The 21,636-nt window shown below is 47.6% G+C and overlaps 3 protein-coding genes across 3 annotated transcripts; all 3 read right to left on the reverse strand.

Annotated features, from left to right (window-relative positions):
- Nucleotides 1-3,290: 3,290 nt before the first annotated feature.
- Nucleotides 3,291-5,400, reverse strand: EI90DRAFT_3130754 (uncharacterized protein; the record flags this gene model as incomplete). Its single annotated transcript, XM_039064338.1, has 6 exons — nt 3,291-3,629; nt 3,942-4,286; nt 4,343-4,418; nt 4,473-4,586; nt 4,644-4,828; nt 5,050-5,400. 6 exons carry the CDS (start codon nt 5,398-5,400, stop codon nt 3,291-3,293), a joined length of 1,410 nt encoding a protein of 469 aa, XP_038910994.1.
- Nucleotides 5,401-9,400: 4,000 nt separating this feature from the next.
- On the reverse strand, nt 9,401-11,074 carry EI90DRAFT_3019997 (uncharacterized protein; the record flags this gene model as incomplete). Its single annotated transcript, XM_039057448.1, has 6 exons — nt 9,401-9,548; nt 9,652-9,845; nt 9,935-10,093; nt 10,152-10,640; nt 10,692-10,858; nt 10,921-11,074. 6 exons carry the CDS (start codon nt 11,072-11,074, stop codon nt 9,401-9,403), a joined length of 1,311 nt encoding a protein of 436 aa, XP_038910995.1.
- Nucleotides 11,075-13,020: 1,946 nt separating this feature from the next.
- On the reverse strand, nt 13,021-13,540 carry EI90DRAFT_3077474 (uncharacterized protein). Its single transcript, XM_039061725.1, has one exon. The coding sequence runs from the start codon at nt 13,415-13,417 to the stop codon at nt 13,046-13,048; it is 372 nt and encodes a 123-aa protein (XP_038910996.1). The 5' UTR covers nt 13,418-13,540; the 3' UTR covers nt 13,021-13,045.
- Nucleotides 13,541-21,636: the final 8,096 nt, after the last annotated feature.

The following is a 21,636-nucleotide window of genomic DNA, read 5'->3' on the forward strand; positions in this document are numbered from 1 at the left end:
AAGCCTTCGGGGCTCCGTACTTAGGGAGGCATAGGTAATAAATTGAAAAGAGGGGGTGGTGACCATCAAAGAGAAGCGGAGGTGGTTGCAGAATATGGGAGCTCCAAGGTCAGTGAGGAAGGAGCGGAGGTAGTCCAGAGAGTTCGGAGGTAGTGGAAGTCGATGGCCGAGTATGGATATGACAACTTCTATATTCCCATCGTTGGTATAACTTCACAACGGCTGGACCATTTGGGCTGAAAATTTGATAACTATAGTTCCCTATTTTTCATAATTTCCGTGTAAATTTCGTTGTATGTTTTAATTATGGATCCTACATAAACATTGTCTTTTCCCTGAGCCTGGACTTTTGATGTCGCTATTCCTGTTATTGGATATCTCATTAATGCGTGATCCTTTTATTATGAAAATTTGGGTGGATTAAGATTAGATCCTTTCCTTTCTAATGGGCTATCAAGCTCATCTCGGTCGTTACAGCTTGTTCTTCGCGCTTGCCTTTTAAACGTTGTCCTCGTTTTCCGGGAGTTTTAGTCATATTTCCATCGTTTATGGGTAGTTTTCCCTGTAATTACTTTCATTGGGTCCGTTTTGGGGACATCTACATTTCCTATTATAAACACGACTTTGAATTTTGCATTAGTTCCTAAGGAATCCTTGTTCCGTGGTACTTTCATCCTCAGCTACGTGTGCGGACATGGGAAAGTAGTTTCCATGGAGGTTCTCTGATTGTTTTTATAGTCAAATCTTGGTCGATGGTCCTAATTCTTTGTTTAGTATTTGCTATAAATTCCCCCGAGAATTCCGTCTTGTTGATGCTAAGCTTGAAGTATTTTTGCTAATTTTCTTTCTTTCAATTTATCGCATGTAGTCGTAATAATTTGTAAAAATTCGTCAAAATTCGTCAAAATTCATTAAAATTCAGGTCCTTCTATTTTCTCATATCTACTTGTCATATGGGGTTTTGTGATTTATCTGGCATATTTCCATAATGGGTTTCCATAGTGTGACCATTATTTCTCCTACAATGGGAGAGGGGTTTCTGTCAGAACCGTGCGAATCTTCGCCGATGGTAGCCATAGGCGACCAAACGTTGCCCGCTAGTGGTAAAGGCATCCTACGCACGACCGAGCTTTAGTGAGGGATAAACCCCGCCGATCTCGAGGCCGAGGCTACTTAGGCAGGTGAGCCGGGATTTCGGCTTCAACGACTCGAGGAGGAGTGTTGCGCCTCGTTCTCGACGCGGTCCCGATACTTCAGAAGGTCGGAGGTCTTACGGGGACAGAGGTAAGCTTTAGGGGGTAATTCTAGTTGATTTCGAACTACAGTACAAGCATTAGTTACAAGCTGTATATAAGCGCTAGGGAACTGAATAGGGAATAAGTCGCCAGATCTCACGGAGATTGCGGGCGGAGAAAAGAAGGAGGAAAACAAACAAAGAGCACGTGTTCAAGACAGCGAAGGTCAAGTGTGACCTTCGCCACGAGGTAACAAGGTGCGGAGAAACATGGGACAACAGGTCGCGGCGCTCTGCGCCGCTAGGTCGTTCAACGACAATTAGGAGAGGGGTTGTGGAGAGGTGACGGGAAGTGGTTAGATGGCGACGGGCGGCGAGCAGAGTGTGCGGGGAGTGTTCGGGCATGGGAGAAGGTCAGGGAGGAGGTCGTCTGGCCCCGGGGAACGCCGGGTTGTGACAGTTTCTAAATTAGAGAAGCTGCAAAACTCAACTGGGTTTCTTGCCAGACGACTAGGACCAGGCTGTGAGGGTTCAGGGGACAGTGAGGCAGAGTTAGGGACTAATGTGTATAGTTGCAAACAAGTGCAAGGGACTTTGGGTGCCATACAAGATGTGTACTTGTCAGGGAGTGATAAAATACCGTTAGAGACCAGATCGAGACGAAGGGGTTGTCTCTGTGGCAGAGGGCTTCAGCCTCAGCGACTCAGACCAGGAGTGCTGTGCCAAGTTACACATCCATGCCCTAATTTACTTACTGGCAGTGAGAACTAAAGAGGGATTAACTCTAGTCGATTTTATCACTAGGGTGTAACCTATCTACAAGTTAAGTATATATAGTTACAGCAAGGGTGGGCCCGTGAATGGCGGGACCGAGCAGAGCGGAGCTAACGGAGTTAAACATTAGCCAACTGAATATTACCAACAAGTTGGGTTACGGGGTTAGCGGAATGGCAGGCTATAACCCAGAAACAGAAAGGAGGGATAGGCCTGAAGGTAAACTTGCAGGGCAAGCAAGTGAATTGCCCAGCAGGGGCGGGAGTGCGCTAGTGGACGTCAGAGCTGTCCGGAGGCCTTCAGGGCTCCATACTCAGGGAGGCGTAGGTAATATATTGAATTGAGGGGGTGGTGACCATCAAGGGAGTCGGAGGTGATTGTGGAATACGGGGGCTCCGAGGTTAGTGACGAAGGAGTGGAGGTAGTCTGGAAGGATCGGAGGTAGTGGAGGACGATGGCCATAGATGGATATGACAACATGGGTACCATGCCACTGGATGCACTGTGCACCTCTACTTGTAATTCTCTTCTTTAACACTCAGGATCACCCATGGAGCCACCCACGATAGCCTGGCTCCATCCAGGGGTGACATGGCATCCTCACATGACCAATTCCCACTTGTATATAAACTGAGCCAAAGCAGAACCGAAGAAGTAACCTTCTTCTCATTTTCTGCTTCAGGCAAGTACCCTAACTTAGTTTAGCCCTTCATTTTAATAACAATACATTTTCTGCTTCTGCTAGAACAGGCAGATTCGGACAACTCCGGAGTGGAATCGGAGACTTAGCATGGAAGGACCTCGGCCTCAGCGACTCAGGTGGAGCGCTGTGCCATTGCTGGTTGTCCTAGGGGTCCCTAATTTCGGATCTAGCAGAGGGGAAGTCTCTTGGGGGAATTCAAGTCGATTTCGGACTGAGGTTACAAGTTACTAGGTACATTGTATATAAGGAGGGGTCCGGAATCAAAAGGAACAAGGGTAGGACGAAAGGAGACAAAGGGAGATGGAAAGAGGAACAACACCAAGGGTCAAGGGTTTGACTCAATGGTGTTTCTCAAAGGAGGAATGAAGGGCCAAGGCCCAAGGAGGAAGGAAGGAGGATGGGAGTGGGGAATGGCCAGCTGACTGAATAGAAAGGAAGCAGCAGCCCAAATAGGAATGAGGGAGTATAGCGGAACTGAATGGAGCAATGCAATAGTTGCAAGGTCCGACGTAAGTCCGGAAAGTCCGAACTCGGAAGTTAAACTCCGGAATATTGGCAAACATAATTAAATGGAATGAGCTAACCACTACAATGGGTATAAGCGGAGGTGGGGTCAAAGTCCAAGGTCGGAGCTAAGACCGGAGGTTCCGGAGACAGAGACGCAACCGGGATTCCGGAGCAGAGGTCCGGAGTCGGGAGCATAGGTGTTGCATGCTTGTCTGGGAGGTGTTGAGGTTGAGGTTGGACCTGGAATGTTCCAGAGTCAGACCAAAGGTGGTGTCGGAGCCGGAGGTGGGATAACCTCTTGGGAGTCGGCAAGGGGAAGGTGACGGAAGGGAAGTAGGGCTCCGGAATCAGTTTCGGAGTTCCAGGAGCCCGGAGTGGAGGTCGGGATTGTATGGATATGACAGCTTCAGCCTAAGAAGCCACAGAGGGACGTGAGCCCAAGAGAGGGCTATCCACTACTGTGGTATAACAACCATAAGTTCAGTCGCATGTTGCATGAAGGTTTTGAACTGAACTAAAAATAGTGTTGTTGCATGTTGCAATGGAAATTTGAACTAATCTGCAACTATATTATGTAGGCATATCAAGAAAATTTTTGGCCAGCCAATGCCATTGTTACCACCCATCCCACCATCTATTTCGTGCCACTAAATCTACAGGTTCCCTCATCCTCTCCCCTTGGTGCACCGGCTCCAAAGGGATTGAATCCCTACTACAAGAAACCAAGCTGCCATTGTAGTCATCATCACTTGAACCATCACCAAGCAATGAATTAGAACCCATATCATTGGCATCCTCCTCAGGAAAGTTGTTATCCAGTTCATTTGCAAGCGTAGGTTGGGGCTGAATGGATTTCATGCCCAGCTGAAGCAGATGGCCCTCAGGAATCTCCCCAGTGAGAGTGTGGGCAAGTGCAGCACTGAAGGGGACATCGGATGGCTCATTATCGTCAGACAAAAATGGAGGTTCATCTGATTGTATGCCATCTGTATGTTGAGCGGTACTTTGGGGACTGAGCGTGGTTTGGAAAACTCCGAAAAGAGTGGTGGATTGTCGATATGGAGGGTCCTCAGGGGCATAACAATATTTTGCTGATGCCTTGTGCCCTCAATAATGTCACATACACATTGAACAGTGTTAGGCTTCCTGTCATGAACGTCTTTCCTTGAAGAGGATAGGTCGATCGCTATCCAGGCGACGCTGTCAGGTGGAGCTCAGTGTTCCAGGTTGTCTGATGGTGGGTCAGGGACAGACCAGAGGTGGGGTGGAGCTCCGAGGGTGATGGGGTGTTGAAGGGACTCAGCTTCAGTGACTCGGAATGGAGCACTGTGCCCAGTACGTTCTCGTTGTCCCCATTTGTCAGGGGAGCTGGCAATGGAGGAACCGAGGCCGCCAGCAGAAGGGGGCCAGAGGCCCCCCCCTCACTACTTAATGGAGGAGGCGTTAGCGAGGGTCAATCGTTCGTCATGCGATTCGTTGGGTGTTATACCAAGGCGTCTCTGGGAGTGCCTGTTACTCGGTTCTTGGGAGTGACAGACGAGTGGGATGCGATAGACGTCCTGGAAGAGGTTATTGGAGGGCTGAAGACTGTTTATATTATAACTGGGGAACTATTTAATAGAGGGGTATGCACGTACATATAGTGGAAACAGTTGGATCCGAAGGTAAACAAAGGTTACCAAGGGGAAGGGGAAGTAAATAGAAGAAGTCCACAAGACAAATAGGAATAGGTGAAAAGTCTGAATTATGTCTGAAGTTTTGTGGAGTGAGAGAAATAAAAGCCACCTGAATGGCAAGGTCTGGAAGCGTCTATGAACAAGCAGGGAACTACAGAGAAGAGGCGTCCGGAAAGGTCCGGAGCCTGGAAGTTGTAGTCCAGAAGATTGGGGTTGTAGAAAATATCAAATGATAAAACAATAAGATTATCAAGACCGGAGGTAAGATAGGAATGAGGAGGTACCGGAGGTAGGAAGGGGGATGGAATGACAAGTTGGGATTCATCAACAATGAGCAAGCCCATCTCCTTCGAACAAGGGGTCCAAGGAGGTGGGGGTATGATGGTAGAGGTCCAGAGGTGCTGTGGACGTAGGTGGGTGGCTGTCAGGGACCGACCCGGGGTCGAGAGTGTCCAGGTATATCGCCTGGGGCTGAGGGCCCGGTAGGGTGTGGTGCAGGCATGCATAACAACAGGCCCGAAGCAGACAAGGGTCCCTGGCCACTTAGGCTAAAGTGGGAAGTGTGTTATTATTATTATCAAGGGGAATGTAACCTACTTGCCTAAAGTGGGAAGTGTGAGAAGAAGGTTGCTTCTCAGTTCCCACTTAGGCTGTGTTTATATACATGTAGTTAAGGCCACATCCGTCCAGGTGTCTCCGCGAGAGATCCCAGGAGCGCCTGGTGTGTGAGAGGCCGCCCGGCAGGTCTGGGCATGTCGTACTGCAGCCGGGCCAATGGTACACTGATAGGAGGGAAGTCGTCTGTGTAATAAGTAAGGAAAGAAAGAAAAGAGAAAGGAGGGAGAAAGAGAGGAAGGGAAAAGGGGGGAGGAAGTAGGGAAGGAGTGGGTAGCGGGGAACCGGGTCAGCTGGGTGACAGGGGACCGGGTCAGCTGGGGCCGGGTCAGGTGGGTGTGCCCTGACAGTGGCAGAGCGGGAGAGAGTCGAAAGAGGAGGTAGTCCTAGGGTCGTTGGCATCGACCAGAGGCAGCGGAGAGAGATTGGGAGGGCTGGTGGAGGTCATAGGAGTCGTGTATGGATAGAGCAGGGGGAGGTGGAAGATCCGGGATATGACACTTCCTTTCAGAGGCATCCTGATGTCTGCCCATAAGTAGTCAATGGTTTGTCTATATGAAGTACTCCTTCCCTTCAAAGAAAAAATTGAGGAAATTTGTATCCGGTGCGACTACTGGACTTATCCGGAGCTCCAAATTCTTATGACGTAAACCAGCGTGACTGGACAAATGACATAAAATGGACAAGCCTGGTATCGAACCCAGGACTTCTAGCGTGCATCCATACACTACTCGCCCGTTATGCCAGGGGGGGGTACCCCTTCCCTGATGGTTTGGGAGATCACTTGATCCCTTCCTCCAACACTCGCCCTCAATTTGGGGTGTTAGCCTCCAAATTGATGTACCGTGGCTGTCCACCATGAGGAAATTTGTATCCGGTGCGACTACTGGACTTATCCGGAGCTCCAAATTCTTATGACGTAAACCAGCGTGACTGGACAAATGACATAAAATGGACAAGCCTGGTATCGAACCCAGGACTTCTAGTGTGCATCCATACACTACTCGCCTGTTATGCCAGGGGGGGGTACCCCTTCCCTGATGGTTTGGGAGATCACTTGATCCCTTCCTCCAACAAAAATTCTGTATGTCATTCATCATTGGTGTCTCAGTATGGTGTGTGGAGAATAATATCTTTTGCAGTTTTGCAGAGTTTCTTGCTTTGTTTCTGCTTTGTACTTTCTTGCATGTTTTCTCTTCCATGTACCAATGAAAATGTTTTCAGAGCTGTGCAGGGGACACGTGCAATGCACGCACTCTAGTGCATGATTTCCTCCATTTTTACCGTCTCCCACACTCCCTGTAAATTAGCCCAGTGGTAGATTTACCTGTTCAAGTATCCGAGTATAATGCCCGATGGGAGGCTAAGTGTTCATTAAGTGATTTCATGAGGTGCAGCGTCCACAGGGAATTGGATAATCGGGATTGGTCATCATGAATGGGGCATTGGGATGATGCAAGGAAATGATGATGTCAATTCAACACGTCAAAAGGAGCAATTACATGCATGAGCCCGCTAATATGTAGTAAACTCTGAACAGGTTCACCTCCAATCGCTAAAAGTTAAAAATTAGTATTGGCAGTTGCGATCCTTGTATATGCCCAGCAAAGTTAAAACCAACGTGGTCATACCACGCAAGTGCTAAATGAAGGGGGGTATAAGTCCGTCTAAATTGATGAATGCGATCATTCCTCCCTCTCCACCAATGTTGATATGGTTACCGTGTTCCGCGATTGGACAGCTAGGCTTGAAGTAGTCGGGTAGCCAACAAATACGCAGGGAGAGGTTTTTACGCTTGATGCAAAGAGCATTGTGATGAAGAAAGAGATCGGAGGGTGAAGATTTGCGGAAGGATGTTGAACTTGGGTTGGATACGTCGCCCAACTCCGGGAAGCTGAAATGTTTCGTCTCTTTCCGACCTTGAATGCGGAGTGTTAAGGTATCGATGGAAAATAAAATATGGTAGGGACGAAAATTGAGGTGTCTCTGCCCAATGCAACTCCTGTCGGCAATGTCCCAGGCACGCACTCTGCCACCCTTGGAGGCTGAAATAAGATGGCGTCCATCAGGCGAAAATCCCACACAGGAGATGGTGTCAACATGACCTTTCGTTGCCTTTGGCCCTCGAGTGGGTGATTCCATCGTTGCATCCCATACATGTACAGTGCCATCCAAAGATGCCGAGGCCAGATAACAACCATCTGGCGAAAAATTCACAGACCGAACCCGATCAGTATGCCCTTTCAGCTCTCGAAGAGGCGCTCCTGTTGCCGCATCCCAGATGCGCACTGTGCTGTCGTCTGAGGCCGAGGCCAGATGATGGCCATCCGGCGAGAAACCCAAGGAGCCGACACCATTGGTATGTCCCTTCAGCTCTTGAAGGGGGACTCCTGTTGCCACATTCCAAACATGTATGGTATTATCCGACAAGGCTGAGGCCAAATAACATCCATCTGGCGAAAACTTCACAAAATAGACGGTGGAGGCACGTTCCTTCAGTATTTGAAGAAGTGCTCCTGTCGATGCATCCCAGATACGCACGTTGCTATCATCTGAGGCTAGATAACGCCCATCTGGTGAAAAGGAAAGAGAATGGACAAAGTTATCATGATCCATCAATTCCCAGAGGGGCTCCCCTGTTGCGGTATCCCAAACTCGCACAGTGCGATCGTACGAGGCCGAGGCCAGACGAAGGCCATCAGGGGAAAATGTCACAAATGTCACCCAGTTAGTATGCCCCTTCAGTTCTCGAAGGCATGCTCCCGTTACCGCATCCCAGAACCGCACAGTGCAATCATCCGATGCCGAGGCCAGATGAATGCCATCTGGCGAATATGCAACGGAATTGGCCCCATCAGTATGTCCCTTCATTTCCCGAAGAAGCGCCTTCGTTGCCGCATCCCAGATGCGCACAACACCATCCATGTAGGCTGAGACTAGATGACAGCCATCTGGAGAAAATGCCGCAGAGCGGGGTTCACTTGGGCTGTGGATTATCCCCGGTTGCGGTGACCATGGTTGGCTGCTGTCCATTACATGAGAAATAATCCGGCATTTAACGACCCACTTCATCGGGAATGTTGCACCCAATGCACTATCCGAAGGAACAAACGGATGGCTACATCCAAGTATTGATAAGGACGAGGTCGCTAATGCAGCCCGGGATCGCTCGACCAGATGGCGCAAGCTGCGAATTACGTGGCATATACTGCTGACGGCTTTGGCATCGAACCCCTGAAAAACACAGGTGAGCAATGAACCAATAGTCAAATTTTCAACTTACAAGCCATTGTTCTAGTTTTCTCATGCCTCGGCATGCTTGGTCAATTTCACCCATGATTCCCATTGCCGCAATCCAGTGGAGAAGCGCCGGGACAGCGCCGGAAAGGGCCTTCATTATCTCATCATCATGGGGCTCGTCCAACGTACAAAGGAGAGTGACCCAATGACGACACACAAACTTCAGCTGCGTAGTCATCAGCCTCTCAAACTCAGGTTGGAGATCAGGAATTTCTGCATCTAGTTGGAAACGCCATAGCGTTGGCAACTGATCCAGCACTGCACATTGCCCAAGCAGCTCCAACGCGAAAAGCACCGTGTCTCTCCCCGGAGAGAGCTCAAAAAATGGATCCAGGTCACTTTTGAGCGAATCATAGGAAGGGCGATGCAGTGTAAGAGCATCTTGCAGCTAGTGGATAGATTAGACAGTTCACTACTCCGACTCCAGCGTGATCCACGTACAGATGATTCCAAGAGGTGTATGATACTCGATATTGGGGTGGTGAGATTATCTTGAAGTTGTTCCCATGATGGGAGGATCTGAACTAATTTACTAGAAAACAGGAAGTTAGCGGGAGTTGCGTAAAATAGGCCGTTCAGTGGAATAACCAATTAATTTACTAACTCGGTGAAATCGTTTGGGAAGATCCGTGCGCCTTGGGTTCCATAGAGTCCATGTAGGTATTCGTGTAATGTCCGTTGCAATGCGGCAAGGAGAGCTTGAGTGGATGTGGAGATTTGGAATGCGTTGGGTGGGGAACTATGATAAGCGGACTGATAGCTCAAACCGGATCAGTGACGGTGAATGACGGTACGCAGGCTATTCTCTCACATGATGCTGTTTTACAGTATCGAGGACAGACTTCACAGCCTTCCTTAGCCTTGAATCTGCCATTAAATCAGCGAATTTTATGATTGTCTCTGGATTGGCGTTAATGTCTTTGGCAATGTGCGAATATGTCAGAACTGTGATGCGGTCTCGTCTCTCAGCACCGATTGTAGGATGGTTAAGAGACCCTCTCTCATACTTTGCCCCGAACCTCCGCAGCAACATTTCCTGAATGATGGAAGCGAAAAACCAACAATTTTCCTGCAAGTAGTTAGTGGATCTCTGATGAGGACACCTGGTCGGCCATTGATGCTTACTTTGGTTAGCTTGTAACCAGGAGATTCTGCTGCGATTGCGTACAGAACTTGCGCAGCCGCAATCAGAGGAACGGGAGTGGGGAAGATCATGATGGCCTCTATGCCCGACTTGTTGTTGGTGAAATCAAGAAGGTGGTCGAGTCTACCAGAAACAGCAGCCTATCGAGTAGTACCGCCTCTTAGCTGCGGTAAAGACATCAAAGAGTTCGTTGCATACCGTATCTATCGCGCGTGACGTTCCCAAATCCCGTACCCCAAACAACAACAAGGGAACTTGGTGGTCCCGTCTGCGATCCAACCGAAGGTAGAACTCCCTTCCATCGGCTCGAGTGACATGCATGATGAGGAATCGATGCGGCACCCCTTGAAGATCGCCATATCGTTGAACGGACACGATCCTGGCATTTGCAGCACGACGACTGTTGAATAAGCTTTCGCAGAACGTTCGGACAGAAAAAATTCGATATGGCTTCGAGTCCAAGCATTCGGCAAAGAAAGCGCCCGCAGACGCAATGCTTGCGACTTTCTTCCTTAAAGACGATGTGAACGATGCAGAAGATGTAAAAGATGGGGCGATTGTGGATGAACCATCGGATAAAGTGGGTGTTGACCAGGAAAATGGGACGCTAAGTTGGGCACGGAGCATTGTAGAAGATGTGTCATCGGGTAGGGGAGGCTCGAGTGAGGGCTCGATTCCCTCATCAAGCTTTAAACTCGGATGAGTGAGGATTTAAGGCATCATAGTATTGATTCTTACTTCGAAGAGGAAATCGTCGACCGAGGCTGGTTCTGGGAAAGCAGGAGGCTCGATCACTACCGGCACAAAGCTTGGCGAAGTCGAGCTTGAAGCGAAGGAGGGGATCGTGTCATGGAAATATCCTTCGGCGGTGCTACGCTGAGACGGTAATAACATAGAGATCGCTTCTGATAAAGAGGTCGAACGTTTGAACAGGAAGTATCTAGGACTCCGCAAATAAATCACTCACCATCGATGGGATCGATGGAATTTTCGATGGTATTCCCAGCGGCGCCAGCAACAGCATCCCCGGAGTCCTGATGGCTTGGCGTTGTTACAGTAGGTGTAATAGAGGTCTGGGCCGAACCTTCGTCCTCCGGAAGAACCAATGTAGGAACGTTCATGTTTCTAGATGGAAGAGATCGAAGGTGGAAAATGACTTGGAAATGAAACCAGGCGCTAGGCCTGTCAGCCTCGTGACAAAGCCATCACCGTTGGGAGCACCAACCTACTGCAGATTATCCTCAATAATTTGAGAGCCTAAGTTGCGTGGCGTTGAAGCCGTCCGTTGTCGAGATGTTTGATCTCGTCAAAGTTTTTGATAATGGTGGGGGAGATGAGCAATGTCTACGGAGCAGAGGCGAAGATTCGAGAAGACGCGCGGCAAAGGTGTACTAGGGAAACGGCCACGTGGATGCTGGCAGCTCTTCATTTGCTTATGAAGGTCGGACTTAATCCCACTGCGGAATATTACTGAGTGTACCGAGAAAGGTACAGCTGGACGGCGGAGCATGTGCATTAGTACTCACACCACGACTCCTCAAAGCTTCATGAGGGCGCCTGAGATATGCGCTTGCATGCAGTTTCCGGGTGAAATCAAGTAACACATGTATCGGACGGCCTTTGGCAAGAGGTTCCCAAATCGAGCATCTCCAGTTGAAGGCAATTGAAGGCCATTCCTGTCGGGCAGATGCCGCAGGTCCGTCGGCCCTTGCAGAACCTGATACGTTAACTGGAGGATTTGTTGTGCGCACTGAGCACGACATACCGTTGTTCGTGTTCTACTTGTTCGTTTCAGTATCGATCTATCCGTCCTACTACTCTGTCCGTGCGGTGTCATGAATGTAAGCCTGAAGCATGTCGTGGCTTGCTTCCTCCTGTCTATTCCGATTTCATTCTATATCATGCTTCCCCTTCTCGGGCGGAATCTGCCAAATAAGACGACGCAAGGGACCACTCTCCATGTGCTTTCTTTTTCCGACGTTCAAACATGCGTCCTTGTCATTCTCCTTAGTCATCAAGTAAGCGTGTGGCGTGGGATTCGAACCCATGTGGCTGTTTTCCCTGTATAGAAATGGATCACCTGCTCTCCTGATATCTTTTCCTAGTACTAGTACTTGAAGTGGTCCTTTGCGAACCTCGCAGGCGCTTTGGACCATGCTGATCAGCTGTCCAAAACACCCATCAACATCGGCTCAGCATCGACATTATCATTTACGCGCGTTCTGAGATGCTCGCTACTTCCGGTGCGCCAAGACACATCCCCATTGCTTCGCCGGCTCCTCTCGGCGGTTGCGGTGGCATTGAGTGGAGTAGAGTGGCGCTACAATTTGGCTACGATGGCCTTTCTGGTTATTGGATCCGACCTCGGTCAGCGTTTGTCAGGTCCCTTAAAGTTCACATCAATATACACTCTTCGCGGTTGCTCTGTTGGACTGGTGGCACGTACATATTGCTGTTCTGACCACGTCAAATCACAATTGGAACAGAACTTCTCTTATGCAGTCCTTGTGTGCTGCCAAGTCGCCCTGGTTCTGCTTCGTCGTGATTTTGAAGCGATGCTGGGAACCACGACTAAGGATCGGGAGAGTGTGGCTTAATCATTCTTGATTCGTTCACACTCCGACATCCCTCCAGTCCATGCCGCGTCTATGTGCAGTCAGGCGATTCTTCATGACATGCCACACAAGTTACAATTTGACCCTCTCTTCCTCTACACCCCCCTTTGGTGAATGTTTGTACAACATTAACCCAGACCCGGGGCCCATACCATGAATATCCATACGCCTCCGAGGGTACACTCCCTGGCACCTTTCCACTTGGATCGATTGCGATGCGTCGTGCATGTTTGACATGTCTGGTGAGATAGATAGATTCTGCGTAGTGAATGATACGATCTTTTGTGCTGTGGATGACTAGGATGAGCTGCACGGTAATAACAAGGTGAAGATGAGTCACCCTCATACGACACAACTCCACACCAATTTGTTTCGAATGTCTTTTAAGGATCAAGAGCTTTTCCACTTTCGCTTTTCCTTCAGATGTCCTTCGAAAATCTACATCGTAGCCAAGCTCAACCATAGGTCTCGCAATCATCATTTTCCTCTCATCCGTAAGTCGTCCATCAACCGGGGGTGGTTTGGCAAGATATTCAATGAACTCCGGGTCACCGCAAGGAATTTTTGTCGTTGTAACTGCGAGAAGAGCATGGTGTATCCGAAAAGGAACCGCACACGTGGTGTGGTAGAAGTGAGGATGAGGATTTGTTGGAGAATAACGCCCCTCATCGACCCACTGCATGCATCTATGCCTCTGAATCCGAGATGACCGATGAAGGTGATTGCATCTTCTGCCATGGATAACGTGGTAATTTCTTCCCGCTTGCTCGCCTTCACTACGGAAGCTCCGAAATCTCTACATGAGGCCGGTCTGCATTCGTGGGCCACCAAGTTGTTCATATAATCCATACCGGTGATCGAATACCAATACTAACGCAGTGTATGAGAGCGAGCAAAACGCCATTAGAAAAAATTAACAGAAGTTGGGCGCTGGAAGAGATCTTTTGGCTACATCGAACCCATGGAATACAGCTTGAACTTGAAGCTTAGACCTCGGGGTTTTGTTACATTCTGTTTATGATTGTTTGTGTGCAGAATGGTTCAAGCCTTTACGCACAGATATCTGGTTGGATCCTCACTCACTCTGCTATCATGGAGTGGAGGAAGGCACATCCGGAGCTCCCCGACCGACCCTACTGCATCGGCTTTCCCGTTCATTCAAATGTCATGTCTGTCCTTGACCTGGCCATTAGGCGAGGTACTCCCCATTTTTATCCGCTTAATATTCGCCATTTGCTCATACTTGCGTGATAGTCTGGCTTGGATTCACTATTTGTTTTGTTCTGAACCCGTTACCTATGTTTGCAAGATCATCAAGGTATTGGTTTTTGAAGAAATTCTTGACATTGTTCGTCTCTGGTCTCATCCCTGTCGAGGTAGGCATGCTCTTGTTGGGAATTGGCCTGCTGAATGTAATGGGGTATCCGTATTCTTAGTTTTCAAGCAAGCAGAAATGTCACTACTAATAGGAGGGCTAACGCGGAAGCTCAGTCTCCGTTGTAGGAATATAAAAGTTACAACACTAAAACAACCAGAAACCATCACAAAAAATTGGATAAAAATCATACAACCTCCACGGACCAGAAATAAAAATAGGAATAAAATCATAACTCAACAAAATGAATTGAAATAAAATATCGGAAAAATAATGAAGAACAGAGTCGATGGATTGAGTATCTACGCGAACTTTCAAGTCTAGGGATTAAAAGATGGTTCAGAAAATGAAGAAAAACAGCAAATAAACTCACATGAAAACAAAAACAAGGTTTCCTGTATCAAATAAAATATTAGAAATTCGTGGTAACGTGGGAAAATAGTTTTACGAACGTACGAAACGAATGACAAAGAGAAATCGGAAGGAAATCAAGGCATTCATATAATGAAAAATGGTCGGGTACGAGGAAAAGATGAAAGAATTGGAAATATTTATATGAGCAAAATAGGGAAAAATATGAATCTTTGTCGGTCTTAAAGAGTTGAAGTATAGGTCTGTGTTCGAAAAGATTTCATGTTAAAATCTGAAGAATTGAGGGAGAAACGGATTTAACAAGATTAAAACACACTTGCAGAGAAGACTGGCTCAAACATCCTGAGTTTGTGGTAAAAACGGATGAGCTAGAAATGCGAAACTAAAGAGTTTGAGTCCAGGAACGAGGCATAATTTATCCAGAATTAATTGTAAGAAAATGGATGAGCTAATGCCAAAGCAATCTGGAGAACCTCAAAATTAAATCTTGAAAAATTCATATCTTCATAAATAATCCTCGTAGTTTACTGTTGTTTATACCGACGGAAAGCTACACCCTTAAGCTAACAAATAACCCCATGACATGTGACTTAGAATAAAGTGAGTAAACAAGGGTAAACAAGGTCATGATGGGTGTTAGGCAATGCAATTGGCTAATTCCCACACCAAAACTTCCAGAAAGTTCTAGAAGCAGAATGGGATGCTGATCGCTTACATAAGAGGATTGCTAAGCTCAATATAAGATTACTCAGCAATGTAAATAGTAAAGTGACATGTGAAAACAGAGCCCTTAGGAAAGGTATAAAAGACCGCATTTTCTGGTCTGACCCCTCTTCCTTCTTTACTCCTCTCCCCTACGTGCTCTGGCTCATAGGTCATAAGGCGTCCTAATAAAAATTAAGTTTTATTAGTATAAGTGTGCAGTTCAGATCACATCTGAGTAAAAGTGATCAACCCTCAGTAAAAAGTTAAGAAGAAGTTAAGAAATAGTGACGTTGAGTCAAGTCGGTTGGAGTCGCTCCGAGTTAAAAGTGACAAGACAGAGGTGAAACGACTGAAAATAGTAGGTCTATAGCGTGATTTTCGTGTGGAACAATCAGGTAGACAAGTGAATTGAACCCTGAGAATTTCATACACACACAAATAATCAGTAACACATACAAATATCAATACACAAAGCAACCAAAACGCTACAGTGGTTGAGTTAAAGTACCAATACTAACATATAAGTATCAGAAGAAAGAACAGCCTTTTATAGGATTTCTGTTCTCCTCCTTCACCGTAAATGAAGAACTGAGGGGAAAAAGAAAATAGACCCAAACAATTACCTATATACAATGCAGTCACGGTATCAATACAACGGAAACGGAAAGTAAGATCATGTGAGTTTGGTTAGTGAGTCACGCGTCATTGTAACTCCAACAACTACCCCCAACATAATCAGCTCTGATCCATACTTCTGCAGACTTCTGGCTCGGTGACCAACTCTGCAGTCTTACATTCTCCCTTGCTTCCCTCTGGACTCTTGCATGTTCAGTCCACAATGACTGGGCTCCCGATGGCTATGAAAAATGCGGACTTGTGCATCATTGGCAGACGCCGTTTATTTTAAGCTGCATGCCTGTGAGGTCTCTGGGGGTAGCTCAGCACACAGAGCTGTAAGTGATACAAATGTGTGTATTTTATGGTAGTGTGTAAGCAGTTACCCGGAGGTTCCTGCTTACCCATGTGACTATATGTATCTAATTACATGTGGCTCAGGGTTCGGGGCTATTGCCCTGACATTCTCCCCCCTTGCGTTGCATTTGTGATGCATACAAGGTTGATAGTGAATAAAACAAAGTTTTAAGAATTGATTTACATTGAGTTTGAAATTATCAATGAGTGTTTTGTTGTCACCACTTCAAAGTGGGCGATTTTTGTACATGTCAGTGAAGGAGAGAGAAAGGGTTTAAGGAATAAGTGAGTGTGGGCCGTCACTTTGAAGTGAACGGCAATACATGGGTATCGCAGGGAGAAAAGTAGTGGAGTTTGTCGAAAATGAATTTCGACCCAAAGGTTGTATGTCTTTGGTGTTCCTCACTTGTTCCATGAGGGTTCATGTGTAAGTGGTGTTTACACATGAGCGGTGGTGGATGTGGGTCTTTTGATGGAGTAGAGATTTCCGCAATTGTTACTTGCAGTTCCTCGCATACAGTATTGTGTGCGGGGCCTCGAGTTGGGGGAAGGTGTTTTCACGGGTGCCTCAATGGCATATTACCATGTCACTTTCCCTTTTCTCAAGGGTGGAGTCATTGCCCCAGAGGAGGGTTTTCCTCCAGGTTGTTCATCTGGACATCCGATTGCTGCATCGGATGTGATGACATTGTCAGAAACTGTGTTCAAGGTGATCGCGGGAAGCAGAGCGGAGTATGGCGGTGTGAGTGGTCACTTAGCTAATGAGCTACTCCGTTGCAAGGTGTCATGGTGTTGGGACTTCGGCTTCAACGACTTGGCCAGAGCGTTGCACCACGCATTCTAGGCTGTCCCGTATTTCACGTTAGCGGGAAAGACCTTGCAGCGACGTTGACTTAAGCGGGGATGAAGTTGAGAGGTGAACTTAGGATGAGAGTACTTGGGGGGGAATTCTAGTCGATATTTGAACTAAAGTACATCAACAGTAAACTACAAGTATAAATACGAAAGGAGAACAGAGAAGGGGCTGGTCGGTCTGGCACGGGACGGGAACGGGATGGTAAGTATGACAGAACTAAAAGAGTGATGAGGACCAGGGAAATGGAACAGAAGAAATGAATGGAACAGAGGATGGCGAAGTTGGGAGGCACAGTAGGCCGACAATCTAGGTGCCAATATGGTGGCGGATCAGAATGTCAATATACGAATAAATCAGATGTCAATAAAGGAATAAACCAAATGTCAATAAGGAGTGGATCAGTGGCGAACATATCAACTGCTAGTTAGCTAAGCGAATGAATAGGAATAAACGGTATTGGCCGAATGGCTGAGGAACCCAAGTGGTGGTGGGAGAACAAAGGAGGCGCTGCTACAGGGCTGTAGAATGGGAACCACTATCGGCGCTGCTAAGTGATGGGCAATGGCGTGATTAATGGGCGCGAGTAACGGGGGTGCAGAAAGTGGTAGAAGGGCGGGGACTTTGCAGGGCCGTGACAGACATAGCCTGGGCTACATTGTCGGGCTGTGGGCTCGACGAAGTGGGCGCTCCCTGGGTGGGAGCGGGTTGTTGTGTTCCTGAGCTACTTGGCTCAGGTGTGGAGTATGGTAGGTCTACCATTCTTCCCGTGGGGAAGGGTGGTCATTGGGCTGGTTGTCCAGCATGAAGACTTGCATCTCTTTCCCGGTATTTGGAAGCTTTTGCTTCCCGTTCCGCAGTTCTTGTGGCACGTTCCTCAGGAGTCCTGAGTGGTTTGAACTGGGACTTTAGATAGGTGGCTTTGCCTAGACTTTCCCAGGAGATTTTTCCCTTGTTTTCTGGGGAATTATACTCCTCCACGAGTCTTGCAATACTCGGGAGTCCCAAGAAGTATTTCTCGGTTTCCTTCACTTTTCGCAAAAGGTTCTTTGTACCTTGCTGCTTTTGAAGGCGGCTTCAGCCTGTTCGTACCAGTGTACAAATTCTTTCCCACTCACGCTTGTCCACCAAGCGTATGCGGCGTCATGCGCCACTTCTGACCCTGCTATTCTCCTCATGGGGAAGTTGGGGTCGATTGTTACATCGACTGGAGCTTTGACTTTGCCGAACTTGTTGAGTTCGGCGGTCTTGTATAGCATGTGGACACTTCCCTGCAGGGTAGCTTGCCCATAGGGTGCTGAGGTACTCAGCGGCCCACCGCCTCTGGCAGTGGTCCCCATTTTAGGGTCTGCTGTTGGTTGCCTACCGCTCTCCCTCTTCCCCTCGACATGGGTTTGCCCTTCTGAGGGTGGGCCCTTATGCAACCTGGACAGGGTCGCCTGCCCATGGGGTGGCGGGATAGTCAGTGCCCCACCCCTTGATGCGCTAGTCCCCATGTGGGGTTGCGCCTCATGAGGCCCGGAACCATATCCCCTCCCCCTGACCTGGGAGGCCCCTGTCATAATGGGTTTGGCAGCGAGGTCTGCCAGTGCGCGTGCCTCTCTGAGCTCGCATTTCAGTAATTCGATCTCCCTTTTTTGGAGATCAACCTCTCTCTCTGTGTCTTTCAGAGAGTCAAAGATGCCCTCGGCATCTCTTCGTGCTCTGTTGTATTTGCGCCTCCAGTGGGCACAATGGTCGCAGGCGTCTTCTGACACCCTCGAGTTATCAGACCATGCCCATTTGGACAGTCTGGACGAGGAGCCACTGTCACTCCCTTGTCTCCCTCCTATGAGGGACTTCATCTCTTTCAGCTCCTTGTGGAGCTGACCTGTCTGAGCAGCTACCGCTGACATGATGGCTGATTCCCAGCCTGCATTTGGCTGGGGTGTTGTTGGACCTGGGCCAAATTGGCCAATCCAGGGGTTGATCTGGCCAGGGAAGTTCCCTGGGGAGTATGCCTGGGGCTGCAGCAGCAAATGCTGCCCCTGGAATGGTGCTTGTTGTGCCATCGGTGCAGTTTGCACCACGTATGGTTGGAAGCCCCTCTGAGGAGGCTGGGGGTATGCAGTGCCTGTTAGCAACGCGGATGGTTGTTGGTTCATGGCACTCATTTGTGCTGCGTGCGTCGTGTAGTCCATGGCGCTTATCTGCACCTGGTGTTGTTGTTGTTCCGGGGAGGCTTGCTCCCCGGGTTGTCGTATTTCGATGTCCGGTGGCTTGTTTGGATCGAACTGAGGGTTGCCTCCCCCAGAGAATGACATTTTGTCGTTATGTTTCTCGTGGTGGTGGGAGGGGTTTTCGTTCTTGCATGCATGGGATTTGCCGCAGTTGTGTGTTCTTTTGCACGTGAGCCTGTGGTTCACGTGGTCTAGGTGAGTTACTTGCCTGGCCCATGTGATCTCTAGTACATGGTGTGGCTGTCCAGGTGAGTTACTCACCCAGAACTTTCCCACGCTCTTGGCTGTGGGCCATCGTCCCTCGGTTTTACTTCCTCTGTGTCAGGGCACATCCACCTGACCCCGCGCTGCACCCCACACCGTACCGCACTACCCCGTTATCACTCCCCGTCTCCCCTCCCCCATTTTCCCCCTTCTCTCTATCTCTATTTCTATTTCTATTCTACACTCGATTTCCCTTTCTCCATGTACTACTACATACCTGACCCCACCCCCCTGATTGCCACATGCGCTGCGCATACTCCCACCTACTGAGCGGCCACCTCCAGGATCTCCCGCGGAGACACCCAGGGAGGTGCGGCTGTGTGCGGAGATGACGTGGCTTCCTCCACGTGACCCTGGCCACATGTATATAATAGTGCCTGGGGTGGGAACAGAAGAAGCAGCCTTCTTCTCAACTTCCCACTTCAGCTTAAGTGGTTGGGGATGCTCACCCCATGATGGGATTGCCGCTATGCGCAGCCGCTACTCGTCCCACCGAGTCCCGCGCTGAAGGAGAGAACGAAGGAAGGTCAGTTGGGAGGTTCAAACGAGACCACCACCAAGCTGTTCCCTGGTTCTTTAGTTAGGATGGGGAAGTGTACTAGTGTTATTTATTGTAAATATAGTACCAATCCGAGTGTTTTGGCTAATTCTATTTTTATGGGTTAGTTTTAAAGTTCCTGGGAATTGACTTACAGATAAACCGAGCCCTGCGGAGCTGTTTCTTTATTGGAATTTATTAATTTGTCTAGGTGTAATTCTGTGTAGCGTTGTTTAATTTGGTTTTAAATTTGAATTTAATCTTCTACTTGGTGAAGTTTCAAAGATTCTATTCAGTTAATGAATTTGGATTGTGTCTGGAGTGTCCCTTGGGTTTATTTTATTTTTGTCTTATTTTATTGCTTGTTTTAACAGTAGCAAGATAACTGTTTTGTGTTTACACTTTGAAATCTGGAGTGTTAACCAGCTCTCCTGTTGAAATATCTACTTAATATTTCTCTCCTTTATTGCTGCCTTTTACTACAGTGGCAATCTTAACTGTATATCACTTTTTCGCACTGGAGTGACAACCAGAAATGCTTGAGAAAAATAATACTCTATTTTCTTACTTCTCTAAGGGGGGCAAAAAGTCGCAGAAAGGGTCTCCCTTTTATACTCCTTGGGTCGCCTTCCTTTTTCACGCTCTACCTTCTATTTACAGGATTTATTTACGGTGTATTTTTCTCAGACTGAATAAAAATGAAAATTTCATGCTATAGTTCTACTGCGCTTTTGCTGTGCTGAACTGCGGTCAGACTGCGCCTAGAATTCTTATTGTCCTCCCTCGCCTAAGCTATTTTAATGGTTAATTGGAACTTGGCTGCGCTGCATTTGCCGCAGTTACCTATTTCAAATTCCCTATATATACCATTAAATTTGCTATGACTCGATGATTCTGAATTCAAACTTCGCATTACTATGCGTACGGCTGTGCTGAGACCTTCAGCTGATTTATTCCATTTTTATTTAGTGACATTTAGTTAAAATGAGACTGAAATGGTAAATGAGTGAATTATTCAGGTTTAGAACTGAAAGAAAAAGTTGCTAGTAGTCAAGAATTACTCAAACAAATGTGTTATAGCTCTCCACTTCATTAGAATATCGTTCCCTAAAATTCCTGCCATGGTCCATCGTAGTTTAGTGGTTTTCATGAATTTCGTTCATATTCCCTGATTCCCCTTTGTATTAATCCTCCATATGTATTGTTCGTTGTTATAGTAGGTTGTCCTTGAAGATTTCATATTTTTATGTATTTTATTTAGGACTCTGGACCTCTTGAAGCTGTTTTCCCGCGCGTTTTCAGGTTTCTAACTTCATGTCCCTATATCTCATTCATTTCTGGATGTTTTCTCACGTTCTTGGTATCATAAATTTTCATTTATTCCCACCTTTCCAATGGTACTAAGGTTGTGTCCTATTTCCTGGTATTTGTTGAGTTAGCGAAAGTTCGCGCGCACATTCGGTAATCACGTGCGTCATTCCCATAGTCATTCGTATGCGGGCGCCGTTTCCGTTTAATTGTTCGGGATTTATGATATGCGTGGGCGTTTATTTCTTTCATATGGGCTTCTGTGATTTATTTCAGATTTTTCCCTCATGATCTAAGGTTGTTTTGCACTTTCCGTGCTTTGTTTTGACCGGGCTCTCCCTTATTTGGATGGAAATTGGTCTTCGCAATCTACCGAAGTGCGGATCTCGGTTCCAACGGCCGGTTCCCTGCGCATCGCCACCCTCACGTGTCATTACACATGATGCGGATTTCTATATTCCC

This window comes from Cantharellus anzutake (genome assembly GCF_015039405.1).
Source record: "Cantharellus anzutake strain C23 chromosome Unknown EI90scaffold_69, whole genome shotgun sequence".
Lineage (NCBI taxonomy): Eukaryota > Fungi > Basidiomycota > Agaricomycetes > Cantharellales > Hydnaceae > Cantharellus > Cantharellus anzutake.

Coding starts and splice junctions, on each gene's coding strand:
- EI90DRAFT_3077474 (XM_039061725.1), bottom strand. CDS start 13,417: ATGGATTATATGAACAACTTGGTGGCCCACGAATGCAGACCGGCCTCA.